This window comes from Pituophis catenifer, unplaced genomic scaffold, assembly GCF_029215685.1.
Source record: "Pituophis catenifer annectens isolate HBS135680 unplaced genomic scaffold, rPitCat1.0.hap2 SCAF_1, whole genome shotgun sequence".
In the NCBI taxonomy this organism is placed as follows: Eukaryota; Metazoa; Chordata; class Lepidosauria; order Squamata; family Colubridae; genus Pituophis; species Pituophis catenifer.
The window spans coordinates 292670370-292689757 of record NW_027256881.1 but is presented as its reverse complement, the minus strand read 5'-3'; the positions used below and the strand labels follow the sequence as shown (position 1 = coordinate 292689757).

Here is a 19388-nt window from a genome sequence, read left to right as displayed (position 1 = left end):
TTAGCAATAATAATTGGTCCGATTTCTTATTTCATCACAAGAATATATAATTTATGATTGCTGGATTTGCACAACATGCTAATATAAAATCAAATGAACTACAGAATTATTCAGTGTGATAAGTGAATTTAATCACTCTTAGTCAAATTATATATCAGAGGCCACACCTTGTATTCAAGCTAGGATATAGAAAATGGTGAAAAAAGGATGCAATGAAGTTCAATAAGATACTTGGATTGTTCCCTTCTTGCATTATGTCAGTAAAAAAGAAACATCCTTATTCTTTATATACATATTATGAACAAAATGTTGATCACTTCTCTGTCACATTTAATAAAACAATTAAAACTCAAAAGACGTACGGATTTCTGAATCATTTAAGAACAATTATTTTTATATGTGTCCAATTAGATCATTCATTTATACTTTGTGCATACCTCTAAGACATAAATCAGGACTAATCTGATCATGGCTTGTGCTGTGGTCTAAATATCTTCACAAGGTATATAGCTTGTTATTGAATGGTTTCTGATGGTCCTAACTAATTGTGGTGTTACACATTTTGTATTTATAAAGTAAATGGCTGAATTACATATAGTTTGGCCTTCAAACGTCTGCTAAAGACAATGAAAAATATATAAAAATTATACTACCATAAAAACTACATTAACATTTATAACATTTTGGGAACTCTAGTCCAATTCATCAGATGCATGAAATGTCACAGTTACTTACTTGCTCCTTTGTACGAGAAAGGCACTGCTTGATTACTTCAGCTTCCAGAACTGTCCGCTTATGAAGGTCCATGTATTCATAATAACGAGAAAGCCTTGTTTGGCCTTGTTTATTCACCATCAGGAAAAATTTGATCATGGCTTGTGCTTCAGTCTAAATATCTTCACAAGGTAAAATGCTTGAAAGAGAAATCAGAAACTCAGATTCATCAGCACTGTCAGAAATGACCTGAATGAACATATTAAGAATAAATTGGGAACAAAAATTTACAGCAAGTAATTAGGCTGTGGAAGGTACTCCAAGCTAGTAGATGACATGGAAGGCCTAGAAAAGCTAGAGTTTTAGATAAGCCAGCTTTCAAATAACATTATCTCTTAAATGCATGGCTAGCAAATTAATTATAACAAATTTTTTCCAACATGGAACCTTTTTCCTTCAGTAGATTGCCAGCAAAGAGATATGGCTAGCAAGCTCAATGAAGAAATTGCATCATCAGCATAACTATGAAAGATTAGTATTCTATAGAAAATTGAAGGAATAGAAATAAGAATTATGAGAAATAATTTTATTAAAGATTAATCAGAGAAAGTAAAAACTAATACAAACTACAAAAATATTAAAAAGAAAAAATAGAAAGTGTGGAAAAGAAAAAAGAAAAGTATATAAGAAGCATCCTTCCTCTTCATCATCTGTATAAACAATTTTAGTAAGTTATCACCATCCCTTAAATACTACAAATACTCTCTTCTTCCCATAACTCATGTCTAAACTATAAACAAAACTCTGTATCATTCATTCCTTATCAGCAAATGTTCATTAAGGGTTATCAGAAACCACTACATATCTATTTTAATCTTGATCAATTCTGTATCCGTTCCCTGAACTTTTAACAATCTTAGGTTTTAATCCTTCAAATAATGTCCTATAATTTAATTTGTTTTTATTTTTTATTTGTCCCTTCTCAGAGAATCCTTCAAAACTTTAACAGATCTCTTCTGTACATTCAGTGAAAAAGGTTATCCAAACCACTCTAGTTTGATATTTGTATGTCATCTTTAAGTATTATGACACCAGCTAGTTTCATTTGTATGCCGGGCATGTCATCTTTTTTCATATTATTCTTATAACTTCTCATATTTAAATACACATTCAAATCAATTTCAGTCTCATTCTATATAGCTTGTTCGTGTTCTATGACATCATTAATACACCAACTATCTATGGTGTCAGATATTCTTAAAATTAATTTCTGAGTCCATTATTCAAAAAGACCCTTCAAAGCAGCCACTGTTAAAATATTGTACTCCATTCTTTGCTAACAAGTCAAATTGAAGTATTCTTCTCCTATAATAATTGTAGTGTTTAATTTCTTCTAGTTCCCTCTAGCACTCAACTTTCAAAGTACCATTCTATCATGTTTTTCCTCAAAGAACCCAATAATGACAGTCTCCACAAAAAGGATTTTAAAATTAATTTCAATGTTTGTATTCCAAATCCATCTGGGCTCTTCGTCTATTTTTAAACTTTGAGAATAACGCTCTAAACTCTCTTTTGCTATTTATTCCAAAAAATAATATTTTTTGAATCCTTAAAGTCATATTTAAAACTTTTTTCACTAAGAAGATGGAAACACATCCAGTGAATATAATAAAAATTGCCATTATGAAGGTTCTTAATACTTCAAAAGCAGGTCAGAACAAATCCAAAGGTGATTAAGAAATGGAGCTCCGTCGAGTTTTTTGACTCTAAATGTTTAGATGGAATCCCTCAATTCCCAGCCACTCAACTCATAAGCTGACTACAAAAACCACAATTCATGCAGACAATCTCACAGCCTCTCCTTCCTCCAGAGACATTTCACCAGCCAGAATCCTGCATATAGCCACTGATCTCTATCATGACTGTTGTCCCACTTTGGCAGGCACGTTTAGCTCACCATGACCTCACTGGAAGAACTCTCCTTTATTGTTACCACAGTTTGATTGGTCAATGGGAGGATTTGGAAAGTAACAATCAATATAATTGATGCACAGGTCGTTGCAAGAGTACAAGGAACTGTTACTTGTTAGTAAAAGATGCTTGTATTTAATATAGATTTCTTAAAAGTAAATGGCAAAGGGAGTTAATTTTTGACAATTCTATGGCACCTTCCCATATTTTTTAATTTGTCCTCTAAATTCATCAATGAGCAAATCCAAATTTAATTCTAGGGCTGTACCAGTAGAATGCCAGAGGTGATGAAAAAGGGGCAGTACTGAGCTACTGCTCAGATAAGGTGTTTGAGACTCTGGAATATAAAGTCATACTAGCTTTCAACACATTACTGACATGGAGAAAATTTAGGCCAGCTCTTGAAATGACCTGAAAATATCTAAGTGCTTTCAATGCCATTTTTATCCAATTTCTACCTTGGGATAATGGAACAAACATGCTTACCCAGGTCTAATTTACTGGGAGCTTTATCTGTTGGAGTCATCACCCAGCTCAGACTGAAAGTAAGAAAAGGATGACACAACATCAGGTTCTAACACTAAACTGGAATTAATCATCAGGAGCATGCAGAATTTGAATCGGGACCCTTACAGATAAAGACAAATATATTGCACAAATCAATTAATTCACATATTACTGAAAAATAAACACTCTATATAAAACTAAGATTAAAAACAGAGCCACAATACAAAATACTAGCATGTTAATTTAAAAGGCTGACTTGGGTAAAAGAAAAATATAAAGTTAGTTCTCTCTAATGTTTCTACAAATGGGGCATCTCAACTGAGAATAGGACTCTACTAGTCAGGGAGTCTGAGTTCTGGAACGTTCATTCCTTACATACCAGAGATTGCTCATGATAAAATTACTTAGGTTGTGGTCAGCAGTGTAAACAATACATCTTATTCCCTGGCTAACATCTTTAACCCTTGCTTAACTGATTTTTCCAGCACAAAATTAGAGTTTTAAAATCAAGCTGGGTAAAGTGTATCTCCCTGAACAGCAAAAAAAGTCATCCTTTGGAGTCCTCCAGATAAACCTGCCAAAAGGAATCAAAATGGATAGACACAAGAAAAATAACATTCTAATCAACATTTAGAGACAGTAGAATCAGCCAATGCAGAGCTATGAAAAAAATACCGGATTAATCAGCAGCAATAAATAGCTATTATGGATAATTATTAAGGACCATCAAACCAACTCATGGGGCCTTTTTAGACAAATCTTTATCATTTTATTTTAGTTATAACTGATAAGTCTTCAAACAGCATTCCAGTAATTATTTTCATCCTATCCAACCACCTTATGCATTGCCTTCTCTCTTCCTTTCCTTAAGCTAGAAGCTTACACCTTAAATCAGTATTTCTCAATCTTGGCAGCTTTACGTGGTTTAAACTTCAAACTGGCTGGGAAATTCTGGGAGTTGAAATCCACATCTCTTAAAGCTGTCAAGATTGAGGAAACTGCCTTAAACACTGCCCCATTATTCTTCTACACTCAGAATTCTTGGATTGCATTTGTATATGCTACTCCTTAAATCATGATTTACAAACCATAATATGGTAAATCATACTATGATTTCTTTGGCTTTTACTTAGAATTATGATTTGTAAATCATGATTTATGGTTTAGTGCTTTATGTACACACAGCCTGGTTCAATGCTCTAGCTTGGCCCTTTATTATGGATTAGCTTTGCTCTTATAATTTTTAATTCTTTTAAATAATTATATAATGGTTTTAACTAATGATTTCCTTATTTACTGATTTTACTGGACTTTTGTACACCACCCAGATACATTTTCCAGAGATAGGCAGCTGTATAAATTTGTGTAGTAAGCAAGTAAATAAATAAATAAATACGTCTCTCCTTCTGTTTTAAAAATAACTTGTACTTCATCTCTAGACTCAAAATCAATGCCTATATGCAACAGTCATATATACATCTGCATTTTCTCATTCTACATACAACACACAGCCCTCCTGATTCTATCGAGACAAGTGTTCATTTGGAGCTTTTTACTGTAATGATGTTCAATCCCCTGGCCTGTTGTGCTTGCTACAGTGGAATCAACATTTTCACAGGATGAAATTAAGCAAGGGGAAAGCTACTGCTAATGACATTTTCTATCTGTGAGCATCTACTGCCAGAATTCTCTGGTAACATTGCCATTGCAAAGAATTTGAGAAGTTGAAGTCCATAAATCTGGGAAGTTGCTGCATATATAAAGATTTGATTTGATTAGATTTGATTTGTATAGAAAATGTTATTTTCCGGACAGCTATTTTCAAATATTATTTTACTAGACATGTACCCTTTCAAGTGGAATTACTCTTTTGCCTATGAGTGTGAACGTTTGTTTCCTTCTCTGCAGTATGTGAGGAGAATCTCTTAGCTATCAATGTATAAAGGAATAATAAAAACACAATAAAGGAAAGCTAGAAATCTGTCTAGTATGTAAAAGTGGAACTCTACTTACATCTTTATAAATCTTTAGTTACAGTGAGTATTGAATCTTGAGTAAGTCCCATATATTTTAATTCTGACACTTTGGCACCCTTTATTTGATTATCTGTATACTATGCAGGAGTATAGCAAGTGTTAATTCACAGTTTAAAAATATTTGGTTTAAAGAAATATGGATTCCATTGCATATGAAGATATCATCCACCCACCACTCATAATCACCCCAAGAATTCTGGTGTATATTTCCAATAGAGAAGTTAAATTTTCCAAAACCAGGAGATAGCACTGTAGAGTTGTTGTTGTTATCATTCATTTTACATAAATGCATATTCAATTACATAAATACATGCTCAAATTTTCCTGCTCCACAACCTTTTCCAGTTAAACTGGCTTTACAGGTTCCATAAATTTCAGAGCCTGATTTCTGATGTTACAACTTGCCCTCCTACAGTAGAAATGGTAAGGCTTTTTTTAAAAAAATGTGAAGCTATATCCAACAGTATGGATACAGTATGGAATTGACACTTTGATAAAACACATTTCCACTTCCCCAGTAGATCCAAAATTTGCTCTATAAATTTGGGGAAATTTCTGAAATGGGTTTGGGTGTGTGCAAATTATTGAAGGAAGCAAAGGGTAAAGGAGAGGAAGTTCCATTGTGCAAGCAGAAACCTGCTTGAATTTTTTTGAAGTTTCACAAACTAATGAATCAGTGCTTATCTACAGTATATAACTATATATCTCTACATTTAGAAATACAATCTATGTCTCAGGAATGTGCTACTTTTCAAACAGTTTCCTTCAGGATTAAATCTGACTAGCATAAAGTAAAATCAGTTTCATCATGTCAGTGATTTGTACTGGCCCAGAGAAACTTCTACTTTGAAATGAATTAAGATGTTCTTATTTATTTCCATTTGATATAATTCCAATCTGTTCTGATTAAATGCAGTAAATTGTTGGTGGCTAGTGCCAAGGCAGGGTTGTAAAAAAAGTTAATTCCCACTGGTCATCAAAAGGTACTGCACAAACTATGGACCCATACTCTTCCACGAAGGTTTAGAATCAAAAAATGCTATTGATGATATACAGCACAAATGCAACACAGAACTGTGCAAACTACTGTGGCAAACAATCAAGTATTGAAGTTGCAAAAGAAGTACACATTTCTTCTCTCTCTCTGTGTGTGTGCCTTCAAGTCAATATTGACTTCTGGCAACTGCCTGGATAAGTCCCTGCAATTTTTTTGTGAGTATATTTGCACCCTGATCTGCATAATGGGCAGCTACAATAATAAGATCTAAGATCATAGGAGTAATATAACTGTACTTCTACTCATGTGGAAGTATATTAGGATAGTGGAGAATTATCATTCCTACATTTTTCCTACAACTTAGTAAAACATAGAAAATATAGTCACCATAACGTGCTACACTGCCAGAACTACACGGAAGTTTTTTAATTCTCTATCTATCCTTTGGCTAATTCTGATGTTATTGATTGATGAATACTGGATTTCTTCATAGGGACCTTATTTCTATGAAACACTGCCACTATGCAATGTTGCTCTTATTTATACATGCAGGCATAGTTCTTGTTCTAAATGCAAAATTTAATTATGAACTTGGTTAGGGATATCTGAATGTCCTATTAATTTCATCTTAAAGATGCCTTGTTTACTGTTATGCACATGCTTACATGATTTATTTCTCCTGTCATCAATAGTCCATAGATGAGCAAAGGTAACATAATTTTTTTTCCCCCTGATCAATGTGGAAGTAAGATTTTCTACCTTCTCCTAACACAAGGCTTCTATTTGCATCAGATGTGCGGCTTCAGGCACAACTGCAGAGATGATTGGCTGGCTTTAGTTGCTGTGGTCATGCCCCTTATTCTCAGGTCATTATTAACTTCTTTGCATCTTCCTTTCATTTTGGTTGCTGACATGGCATGACATGACACAAGTGAGCTGCAACAAAATTAACCTCACTAGAGAAGACAATAGACCAGAATCTCCCTCCGTGTTTTCTTTACATGGTGAAGCTATGTTAGACTAGGTAGATCAGGACATCTCTACTTTATCATTTTTAACAAACCTGGTATTGCTAGGGCAAGGCTTAATTGTTAGAGAAAATGGAATACCACTGAACTAAGAAAGTGATAGTCCAGAACATTTTTGAACAGTCCATGAGATACTAACGTACCTCCTTTTTAGAGTTCTTGATATTGTTAGAGAGAAAAAATAGCCAGGGTCTCTCAAAACAAAATTGCAAAGATTCTGTCAGATTGTTAAACTTGCCATTGCTGCCATATATCTAAACATGACCCTTTACCAAGGCCTAGGCTCATACCCTTTTGACCGATGGTTATTTTTCCCACTAGTTGGGAACCCTATCGATTGTTGTACCTTAATTTGCCTTATAGACTGTTAGAGAGTGGTACTTTGGTGAAATGGTTAATGATTAAGGTACAGAAACCAGGAAACTGTGAGTTCCAGTTCTGCTTTGGGTAAGTCACTTTCTCTAATCCTTAAGAAGGAGGCAAAGGCAAACCCGAAAAACTTGGCAAAAAAAAAAAAAACTTGAAGGGACTTATTCAGGCAGTCTCTGAGAATCGGACATGATTGAACAGAAGATCAAGCAGACTTGATCTTCTAGGACAGTAGCACTGACTGGATTGTTATTGAACACATTAGAGACTGGCTATAGAGGCAAAGCTAATTTCTGCTGGCATGTTTTGTGTGGTCTCATGGCCTGGAGCAAATCACATTAAAGCTGTCTATCTGCATGTATCCTTACCATATATTCAATTAGTACAGGAAGTCCTCTGTCCCCCAAATCTGACAATATAGTTGGCGTCCCCAAATTACAAAGCTTAGAAACTATGTGCAAAGAAACAGAAATAATGTTTTAAATATTACGAAGGTTTGTTTAATGTTAATTACCTTCTGCCTAATTAATTCCTAGGAAAAGCTGTGATTTTAAGAAACTGCAAAAAGACAATTTGTTGATAATATTTTTTAAAAGCACATTTTTTAAAAAATGCAATATTGTAATAAATGAATCCCAAATAATGACATTCACTTATTTTTATTTGCAACTATATTGCAGTTTTGGAAGCTAATTCTGAAATAACAGTAGAAATAGAACTGATTCATAGTTAATAAGACATATGTATGCATACAAGATATTTTGACAAGTGTGGCCTACCATTCACTTACTCAGCCCTTTTCTTTCCTGACTTTATTTCTTTGAATCATAGGAATCTATTTTAAAGAGTGTCAGACCATCAATATCAATATCAATATTGTTAAAACACTAAACAAATCTCTAGGGTTTCTGACTGGAATTTATCAACACTTGAACACACCAGGAAATTAACCTGGGACCTTTGACATAAAAAACCCAACTGTTTTACTATTAATTCACAGCCTCTCCCTGTAAGAAGTAGGGCTGAGAAGGTGTCTGAGAAAATCATAATTGTCTCTTAGAAGAGGAGGTGTTACTAACACCTTTGAAAATCTTAAGAAGTTTCTCCCAGAAAAAAAATCCTCTAGAGAAATGCAAAATAAATAGGGATGAAAATTGTAAAACAAGATGAACAGAAGCTCTTGGGGCACCTATAAAAACTCCACAGTTGTTTCCATTTCTCTAAGATGCCTTTTAATACAATACAGAAAGAAAATTAAAAGAAGTTAAGGGGAGGGAAAGAACTCAGAATTTTAGAATTGCTAACATCTCATAAAATTCAGAGCAGAAAAAACCCTTTTTTCCTTAAACTGTCTCCGTCAGTCCTTATCATTGGCAAAGCCAGATAAGATAGTTCTCTATTTGGACAAATTTTTAATTTAATTTAAAAGAGCTACAATCCATTGTATTAGTGTCCTTTTGCCTAATTGTAAGCAGAAAAATGGCTGAACTGTGATTAGTTTACTTTTGATGCAACTCAGTAATCATTAAGAAGATCAGGACTATAAAGTGATCAAAAATCTGATCCCAACTTGATTATAATTTTAACAAATATATAATTTTAATTACTTAAGAATGTTTTTAAAATTTCATAAAATTGCTTTTTGATGTTTAGATAAGGATCCAATTTCAAAGCATTAATATTTAACACTAAGTCAAATCAGATGTTGCAATAACTGCAAATCAGATTAGCGTATGTGTAGTAGAAATAAACAGGAAATGGAAAAATTCATAGATCCAGTAGAATGATCTGAGAAAGCTAAGAAAATCTGGAAAAATATAGTTTCTGAAAGATTTAGAAGCATGTATGATAATGCTAATAAGTAACAATGAAAATTAGTTTATACAAAAACAAGGGATTTCAATTCTACAAATTGACACTAATTTTTTATTCTTTTATTCTAAAACTAATCTGTTATTTGTAATGATGGTTGATGGAGAAGAAAATCTGCAATTTGCAGGGATTAGATGAAAATTAAAGCCTCTACCAATGACATTCTTCCATGAAAGATACTAATGCATCCAGTTTATCATTAAAACTAAAAATATATGTTAAAACCATTAAAAAATTTAGCAGCATTGATATGTATTGAAAGCTGTTACAATCTTGGGTAATAACATATCTTTTCTTTTATGTACACTGAGAGCATATGCACCAAGACAAATTCCTTGTGTGTCCAATCACACTTGGCCCATAAAAAATTCTATCCTATTCTATTCTAATAACAAATGGGAGGTTAAATCGTAATCTGAAATGCTTCCTCTAAAATGTGTTTTCATCAGAAAGACTGGTTAGGAACACGAAGAAAAATAAAGATGTGAGTACATGTGAGCATCGGGTGCTTGTCTTTCCCTCAACCATTACACAGTATCAGCTTCTGAGAGCATCACCTCTGGATAACAGAGACCTCACTAATTAAGATCTTCATTTTGAATTAAGATTATATAGAGTCTTTAAATACAACTCTGCAGTTCTTTTCTCTTGTTATTAACAAGTACATCTAGCCCTCTAATTTTTTACTTAATCCTTTTTAAGGCCATTGATGTTAATAACCATTGCAACATCCTATAGAAATAGATCTGACCAGTTAATTACCTGTTATAAAAGTACTTCTTTGCTTTCTTTGAAATCTGCTACCTGTCGGTTTGAATTAGTACTTTGTGGAAGTTCTGCTTTTGACAGCCAGTGCGGTGTAGTGGTTAAGATGCTGATCTAAAACAGGGGACCCAGGTTCTAATCCTCCCTTAGGCACAAAAGCCAGCTGACTCACCTAGAGCCAGTCACTCACTCTTGGCTCTAATTAGCATCAGGCTCTGCCAGAAGCTGGCTGAAAATAAAACGTCTCATCACATCATCTACTGAAAGCTTCATTATGTGAAATGAAGTGACTGTATTTTCAAATTTTGGCTGGATGAGAAATAGGGACTATCCTACACTGAGATCTATTCAGCTTCTTTCCAGTAATGCATTGGTCACAATTCTGGGGTGGGGAGATAGAATGACTGTTGTCATTTTTCCACAAAAATACTGGTAGATAGGAAGTGGCTGTTCCACAGGTGGCCTAATATGAAACTGTATTTATGAAACTGGCCCTTGGGGATAACCTGCTGTTGCTACTGTACCATACTTCCAAATGCACAGCAGCATCCCTAATTCAGCTATCAAATGTCTTTGAAGAGCTATTGTGGGTTCACTTATATTGGTACTCTAGGCCAGGGATGGGCAACTGTGGCCCTTTTACAACCTGTGGACTTCAACTCCCAGAATTCCTGAGACAGCCAAGCTCTAGGCCGATTCCCCTCATACTATGGAAAATTTCCGCCAGTTCCTTCATCAGATTACTTCTTTATGACAATGGGATTGACTGGAGACCCTCATTTCTACTGGAAGAATGGGACCATTCAAACATCCTACAAGGACCGGATGAATCTAAAGGGCTTCAGATAGGATTTTGGGAATAGCCAGTGATCTAGAGGGCAGTTCTGTTAAATGCCTACTTGGACTATGGAACCCAATGGCCAGAAGAACATTAGATAAGCTTATTTCTAAATAGCCTATCCACATCGATTGTTTTTCTGAGGAGGTCTGGGAAATTACTGTTTATTAATATATGCAGTCATATTATTATTGTTGTTGTTAATCTTTGGTGAGATTCACAGCCTTTGAGGCTGGTTAATAGCTCAGCAGCTCGAGTCCTAACCAGGGACCTAGGAACTGTTAAGGTATCGTCGGAGGATGTAAGCTGTTCCGAGTAGGGTGGTTTTTTGTAGAGCCAAAATGTTCAAGTCCGGTAAATTTAGAATTTCTAAATAGCGGGGTAGCCCTTTGGGTATTGCTCCAAGGGCTCCAATTACAATTGAAACAACACACGATTTCTTTTTCCACAGTCGCTCAAGTTCAATTTGCAAGTTCCAGTACTTTTTGATTTTTTCTTGCTGGTTATCTTCAATCCGTGCATTACCAGGTATTGCTATTGCTGAGCACATTGTAAGTCGCCCTGAGTCTCCGGAGAAGGGCGGCATATAAATCAAATAAAAAAAAAAAATGTCAATGAACCATACTTTTTTCTTTTCAACTATTGTTATGTCAGGTGTGTTGTGGACCAAGTGCCTGTCAGTCTGAATCCTAAAGTCCCACAAGATCTTGAGTTTCTCATTCTCTAAACACGTTCTCAACCTGATGTTCCCAGTGGTTTTTGCTGTACTCAAATCCAAACTTCTGGCACAATTTCCAGTGAATGATCTTAGCAACATGATCATGGCATTGTAGGTAGTCAGTTTGTGAAATTTTGCTGCACCCACTAATCAGGTGGTTGACTGTCTCATTTTCTCATTGCAGAGGCGGCATTTGCTGTGTTGGTAACATGTTGAATTTTTGCCTTCATGCAGTTTGTGGCTAGGGCTTGTTCTTGAGCTGCCAAAATAAAGCTTTCTGTTTCTTTTTTCAGTACTCCTGATTTTAACCAGTTCCAGGTTAGTTTCTAGTCAGCTTTGCCTTCAATACTTTTCAAGTATTGGCCATGCCTTGCTTTGGTTTTTCCAATTTTCAGCTCGCTGCTCAATTACTTCTTTCTTATATTCTGCTTTTGTTTTAGTTGCCTTTAAAAGGCCTCCTTTATTTACTTCCTTAATCATTGGTTCTTCACTTTTCTGGATGTAATCATTCAAGCTGCGTTTTTCTTCTTCCACAGTCTGCTTTACTTGTAGGAGTCCTCGACCACCCTCTGCTCTTGGTAAATATAATAGATCAACATCACTTTTAGAGTGCAAGGCATTATTCATTGTCATAAGCTTCCTTGTTTTTCTGTCCAAATTGTCTAACTCCATCTGGGTCCAGTCAATTATTCCTACAGAGTATCTAATCACAGGTATAGCCCAGGTGTTTATGGCTTTTATGATGTTTCCTCCACTCAATTTGGACATTAATATCTTACGAATTTGCCGAATGTACTTGGCTGAAGTTAATTCCTTATCTTTATTATGCATTAAGTCAGAGGCTTCTAAAATCCCCAAGTACTTGTAGCTTTCTTTTGATTTTACTGCCTTTATCATTTCTTCTTCTTCTTCTTCTTCTTCTTCTTCTTCTTCTTCTTCTTCTTCTTCTTCTTCTTCTTCTTTTCTTCTTCTTCTTCTTCTTCTTCTTCTTCTTCTTCTTCTTCTTATTATTATTATTATTATTATTATTATTATTATTATTATTAATTTGTTTGCCACCTATCTCACCATGATATACCCAACATATTCAGGGAAATTAAGTGGGTGAAGAGATTTCTAGAATGACAATGAGCAAAAGAAAAAAAAGCAAATATGACCAGACACAGGAATAACTTCAGGTTCAAATATACTTCGGATGATAAGGATGATGGAGAAGAATTCCTTTTTTCCTTACTGTATCTGTGGAATGAATTGGATGTGGGATAGACAGGATACAATGAGGCCTACAGTGGTTCTTAAGGATGTTGACAGAGTTCTTTGTAGCTGTACCTCCACTACATGTAATCTTGACCCCTGTCCCTCTTATCTAATTAAAGCAACCAAGGAAAAGCTTGGAGGTTGATGAATAGACCTGAATTACTTATTGTCATTTACTTCACATGGGGCTGACCTTAAAGATCAACAAGGGGAGGCGAGAGAGGTTGAGAGTTCAATCCTAGGCAGTGAGAGATACTTCTCTATCAGGGAGCAAAGAGAAAATATCTCCTGTGAATTCCATGTAGGTGTCAGGAAGGATATCCGGCCAGTAAACGCTCAGCTCCATTCAGCCGCCCAGACCCCACCCAGAAGCAAGGGATTACAGGGTTATAAAAAGAAAAAAAAAGTCTGTTACTATTACTGCATGGCTTACTATATACAAAAGGGATATTTTTGTACATTGTTTCCAATCAATTTATACATTTGTAAACAAAGAAAGTAAAATATAAATTAACAGCAAAATATTTTAAAAACAATGTTTGTTTACTTTTTTGTGACATGATTTAATGAGGGCATGCTTTTTCATTTTAATTTAATTTAATTTAATTTAATTTATGTGCTGTTTCCATTAAAGAACAAGACATTTAGGAATAAAAAGGAATCAAGACCACAAAAGAATGCTTTAAGAATTATTATTAATCTATAGAAGTAACAATAGTATGGAACATTAACCCTCTTTAAAGAGTTCCTAGAAGAGACAGAGAACACTACGAAACCAAAAGGATAGATTATCACCCAGCCACCAATATAGTAGTTGAATCCTGCATTTCCCCCAAACTTGTGTCCAGATTCCCTCATGGGAATGGAAGAACTCTCTTTTTTCAAAATGTATTGAAGGACAAAGGGACCTTGCCTTGAGGAATTAGTTGAGAGGCAAATTTGGGGAAGGAAATGAGAAAGTCTTATGTACAACAACTTACTTAAAGTTTAAAAGTATCTCATTTTTGGATTGTAGAAAGAACATAAATTGTAATCTGCAAAATAAAACTAGAGGGTATGATTTTCAGAAGTGTTAGCTCAATATTGATTTAACAAGGAAATAGACGTCTTTATCTGAGAACCAAGACAACACTGTTAACAAGCTGCTGCATTCCAGTGTTTTTGATAATTTCTGAGCTTTTTTCTATTTGATTTCTGATTTTTAAAATTTTAAGAATTATTTTTTTAAAAATCTAGGAAAGTGTTGCAGAAATTTTTTTTTTTTATTTTGGGATAGCTTGCCTTTACTTAGTAGCATCGATGATGCATTCCTGCTCAGATAAATAAGGGAAAAGGCAAACTTTGGAAATGGAAGTCCTGATTTTGACTTTGGGGCAGAGAAAGCTTGATTTTACCTAAGGGCTATGAGAGGAAGCTACAACAGCAAAAAGTGATAAAGATCTATTATTGTCAGTCGCAGTCAGCCAGAAGTTGTAAAATGTTTCTGCATGTAGCTTATAGTGTATATATGGGTTTCAAAGATGACTGAATAGACTATCAAAAGAAAAAGAAGCTGTTCACCACAGCTTTAACTAATTTTATTTTATATATTATAATGGATTTTCCATAGCTGATCTCCAGAGATTGCCTAGAAACCTCTCCTCTTACCTATTTATCCGGAGAGAAGTTATCATCTCTTAATATAATTTCATATTCATCACAGTTATTTGATACTAAGCTCATTCTCCAATTTCTATCTGCTGTCCTTCTACTTTGGATGACAGTATAATAATAACAACTGCAGCGTCAAAATCAAAGCATGCTTATATCCTAGAGCAGGGTATATGTGCTGTGCGTGTGATGAGTGAGGAAGCCTCCCCATCCACCCAAGCTGGTCAGCTGTAGAAATATGAGGAATGAAACTGCAATGCTAAGAATCTGTTGCTGGCCCAGTCCATCATCAGTGACTCAAAGCAAGTGAATTGAATGAGCAGCAACAGTGGGAGACTGAGAAATCAGTATTTGCCTTCTAAAGTGAGGTACTGTGCAATGAAGCAAACAAAGGACTCCTATGCAGTCCTTATAAAACACCAATGTAAGTTCCCTTCCCTTCTATGTTCCCGTTTTGTGGAAGAGTGAGATAAAGAATTACATATAGACAGAATTAGATACCTGAACCAGAAATGCTTTTCTTCTTGGCTTCTCCTGCCATTTTTAAGTATATTTTCCTGCATGAGAAAAATTTCATTCTAATGGGGGAGAAAACATTTTTAAAACATATTCAAATGAATATTACATTTATTTATAAGTTACAATGGCATTGAAAAAAGTGACTTATGACCATTTTTTACTCTTACGTTTGTTATAGCACCCCCATAGTCACGTAATCAAAATTCAGATGCTTGGCAACTGACTCACATTTATGACCTTTGCAGTGTCCTGGGGTCATGTGATCCACTTTTGTGGCCTTCAGGCAAGCAAAGTCAATGGGGAAGCCAGATTCATTTAAAAGCCATGTTACTAATTTAACAACTGTGGCAATTCACTTAACAACTGTGGCAAAAAAGGTCGCAAAATGGGGCAAATTTACTTAACAAATGTCTCACTTAGCAACAAAAACGTTGGGCTCAATTGTGGTTGTAAGTTGAAGACTACCTCTACCCCTTCCTCCTATTTTCCCCACAACTGTATATATGTAGTTGGGCTAAGAGGGAGTGACTGATTCAAAGACATCCACCTGGCTTCTGTGTCTCTGGGAGAAAGAAAGCTCACTTTTCCAGTTTCTAGATTTGTATCCTTCCTTTTTTCCCCAGAAGTTCAAGATAGTGTAACAAGTACTCTCTCCTTCTCTTTGTAACAAATGAGAAAAAATTTAAAACTGGTAGGACTTCTCTGTTGCTGCACCTGTCCTTTGGAATAGCCTTAACTATAAAATCCAGATGGCCCCAAACCAAACCTATTAGACTTCTGTAAGGCTGTGAAGACCTGGCTTTTTCGTTTAGGCGTTAGGGCCAGAATATTAATGGAGCCCAATATGTGCTTTTTGGCACTGTGAATTCTTGTGAGGTCTCTTGATTATTGTATTATCATCATTATCATTATTTTTAATTGAATTTTGTTTCAGTTTATATTGATTTTATTTTTTTAAAATCTGCCACCCACAACTACCAGTGTAAAATAGGCCATCATATAAATTATCTAAATAAACACATAAATGTGCTGAGAAGTGAATGATTCACTCCCATGGCTTCCAGAGCTGAGAGGGACCATCACAAGTATCTTCAGTCTTAATCCAACACCTTAACGACTAAAGTTTAATTAAATTTATATCTATTAACATTCGTCATTTACTGATTCACTAAGCCCTGAATTTCCAGAAGTTTAAATTCACCAGGACTGAACAACTTCATACCACAGTTTAACAGAACTTTAGAAGAATATGACAATGAATCTAAATGACAAAAAAATTAATTCAGATTTCCCCTCTGCCATGAATTTATTATTTATTTTATTTATTGAATCTACATTGCCACCTATTTTCCCATGTCAACTCAAGGTGGCTTACAGAATATAAGACCACATTTAAAACAATAAAATAAACAAAAAGAATCAAATAAATTAATATAGTACAATATAACATAATCAGCCCCCCCACCTTCCACCCCGGCCCTGGCGACAGCAGATCACACGAGCCATTTAATGGGCTCCATCCCGCTCTGGGTTCCCCAGGCCCGCTGGGAGAACCAGGTCTTCAGCGCCTTCCGGAAGAGTATTAGAGTGGGGGCCATTCTAATCTCTGGGGGAATGATGTTCCAGAGAGAGGGAGCCACCATGGGGAAGGCCCTTCTTCTGGGTCCCACCAGATATATCTCCCTCAGGGATTGGACCTGCAACATTCCCTGCCAACATTATGGGACCTTTGACACACCAATGTCCCTTAATGCAGCCAATTACAATAGAGGTAGTTCTTGACTTACAACAGTTCATTTAGTGACCATTCAAAGTTACAACGGTACTGAAAGAAGTGATTTATGACAATTTTTTACACTTATGACTGCTGCAGCATCCCTACGATCATGAGATTTACATTTGGATATCGACACCTGGTTCATATTTACAATGGTTGGAGTGTCCTGGAGTCATGTGATCACCTTTTGCAATCTTCTGACAAGCAAACATAATGGGAAGCCAGATTCACTTAATAAGCTTGTTACCAATTTAACAACTTCAGTGATTCACTTAACAAATGTGGCAAAACTCACTTAACAAACTTCTCACTCCAACAATATAAATTTTGGGCTCAATTGTGGTCGTAGGTTGAGCACTACCTGTACTGTATGGGAGATAACTATTGAACCAAGATTCTTGAAAGGGTTCTAAATCAAATTAAAGTAATATATCAGGATTACTCAAGTCTAAGATTTAAGAGGGGGAAAAAAAAACCCGGCGCATCTCCTTAACTGTAATCCTCTACGTGCTTTAAAAGCGATTTCTATGCCCTGCCTCAAAGAGTCATTGTACAAATAAAAGCCAAGCAGCAGCTAGAGAATAAGGCGCGCGGCGTTCAGAGAGCGGAAGCCCTTCTGATTTTCCTTCTGAATATGTCGCTATCCGAGAAAAGCCAAGCGAGTGAAAGAATGAAACGCAGAATATAAATCAGAAGCCATCAAAAGCTCAGGAAGCCTCTTCCGTCTCCCAGCCCAGGATTTTTTTTTTTTTCTCAGACGCGAGCGCATGCGCAGAGTAAGTCGGCGGCGGCGGCGGCGAACGGGGGGGGGGGCAGAGCAAGGCGGTTGCTGTTACCCAGCATGCTCGGCGTACCCCCCCTCCCCTTGGGTGGGTGAGTGAATCTGGCCGGTGGATGATGGAGCGGAGGTTGTAATGGCGGCCGGCGGCAACCGCGATAGAGGCGGCTCGGGTGTAGCTGGACTCTGACACCCGGGTGCTCCTCTACGCCGCTGGGACTTCCTCCCTGGGCCGGGCACTCCCCCCTCCCCGAGAGCACCGCTGAGGACTCGGCCGGACACACTAGGCGGGAAGAGGAAGAGGGGAGGACTTCTCACAGACAATGGACGAACATCCCGGCGCCGGAGGGGGGATCATGGCGGGGGCTACCCCGCGACCTCAACAGCAGCCACTGCCGCCCATCGGAGGCAACGTTAATTCCCAGCTGCTCAACCAGGGCTGCGCGGGATCTAACAGCGGCGGCGGCGGCGGGAGTCTCCCGTCCCAGCAGCAGCCTCAAGGTCCAACGACGGTTCAGGAAGCGGCGGGGCCCGGGAGCGGATCGGAGCTGTCCCGGCCCCAGCATTACACTATCCCGGGAATCCTGCACTACATTCAGCACGAGTGGGCCCGCTTCGAGATGGAGCGCGCTCACTGGGAGGTGGAAAGGGCCGAGCTTCAGGTAAGATGAAGCCGGGTTCCGGGGGGGCGAAGAGGGACACAATGAGAGAGACGGGCTGAGTTGAGCCCGGTCCGGCTTTAAGGCTGGCGGCGGGGACTTTGCCGATGATGCGGGGAAAAGGTGGGCGCGGAGGAGAAGGTACCTGTGTGTGGCGGGTCCGGCGAGGCGTGGCGCGGCGCGGCGGGCGTCACTCGGCACGTCCCCTTCGGTGCTCTTCGGGTTGGGCTGCTTTCCCCGGGGCAGCCATTTTGGTTTCTAGCATGGCGCCTGCCTGGCTCGGGCCTGTCAAGAGAGTTGGGAGAGGAGGAGGAGGAGGGGGGCTCCCGTCTCCTCCTCGCCCGGTCGGTCCTAGATATGAACCCCCTGTCTCTGCCGGCGTGGGACCTTCGCCTTGACAGTTATTCTCGCGCTGGGTCCGTCCCGGCCTTATTGCCGGAGCTGCAGGAATGTCGAAGCCGGCTGGACACCTCAGGGAGTTTCGCGGCCTAAGAAAAACCCAAGAGTCATTCATATATACATATACATATATAAGAGAGCGCTGTAAATATGAGTGTAACCGGGTCGTTGCATGTGTGTGTCTGTGTGTATACACATACACACACACACAGAGAGAGAGAGAGAGAGAGAGAGACAACGACTCGGGTCACACTCATATTTACAGTCCTGTCTTGTAAATGTAAATCATGCACACTCAAGGGACCCCAGTTTTTTTTTATCTTCCAGAAACAGGAGGGGTGTCCCTTCATTCTTAATTCAAAACACCCCAAAAAGAGATGGAGACGAAGGCATGGGTGACGTTAAGGGATTATCTGTTTAATCCTCTGCACCAGTTTACGTGATTTCAGTGACCTGTGTTTACAAAACGTAAAACGTAGGCTGCTTACAGTATGTTATATTGTAATTGTAGCAAACATAATTATGCTTTTATCA

The 19388-nt window shown here is 37.3% G+C and overlaps 2 protein-coding genes across 4 annotated transcripts in view; one reads left to right on the top strand and one right to left on the bottom strand.

Annotated features, from left to right (window-relative positions):
* AP4S1 (adaptor related protein complex 4 subunit sigma 1) overlaps positions 1–18683 on the bottom strand; it is a 29000-nt gene extending 10317 nt beyond the window's left edge. The window contains exons 1-2 of the mRNA XM_070940296.1: positions 18601–18683; positions 736–913 (exon numbers count right to left, since the gene is read on the bottom strand). Of these exons, the coding sequence (XP_070796397.1) occupies positions 736–873 (138 nt within the window). The 5' untranslated portion in view covers positions 874–913; positions 18601–18683. The remainder of the gene's footprint in view (positions 1–735; positions 914–18600) is intronic.
* STRN3 (striatin 3) overlaps positions 17902–19388 on the top strand; it is a 40128-nt gene continuing 38641 nt past the window's right edge. For all 3 annotated transcript variants that reach the window (XM_070940284.1, XM_070940276.1, XM_070940268.1), the window contains exon 1: positions 17902–18458. In XM_070940284.1, the coding sequence (XP_070796385.1) occupies positions 18120–18458 (339 nt within the window). In that variant the 5' untranslated portion in view covers positions 17902–18119. The remainder of the gene's footprint in view (positions 18459–19388) is intronic.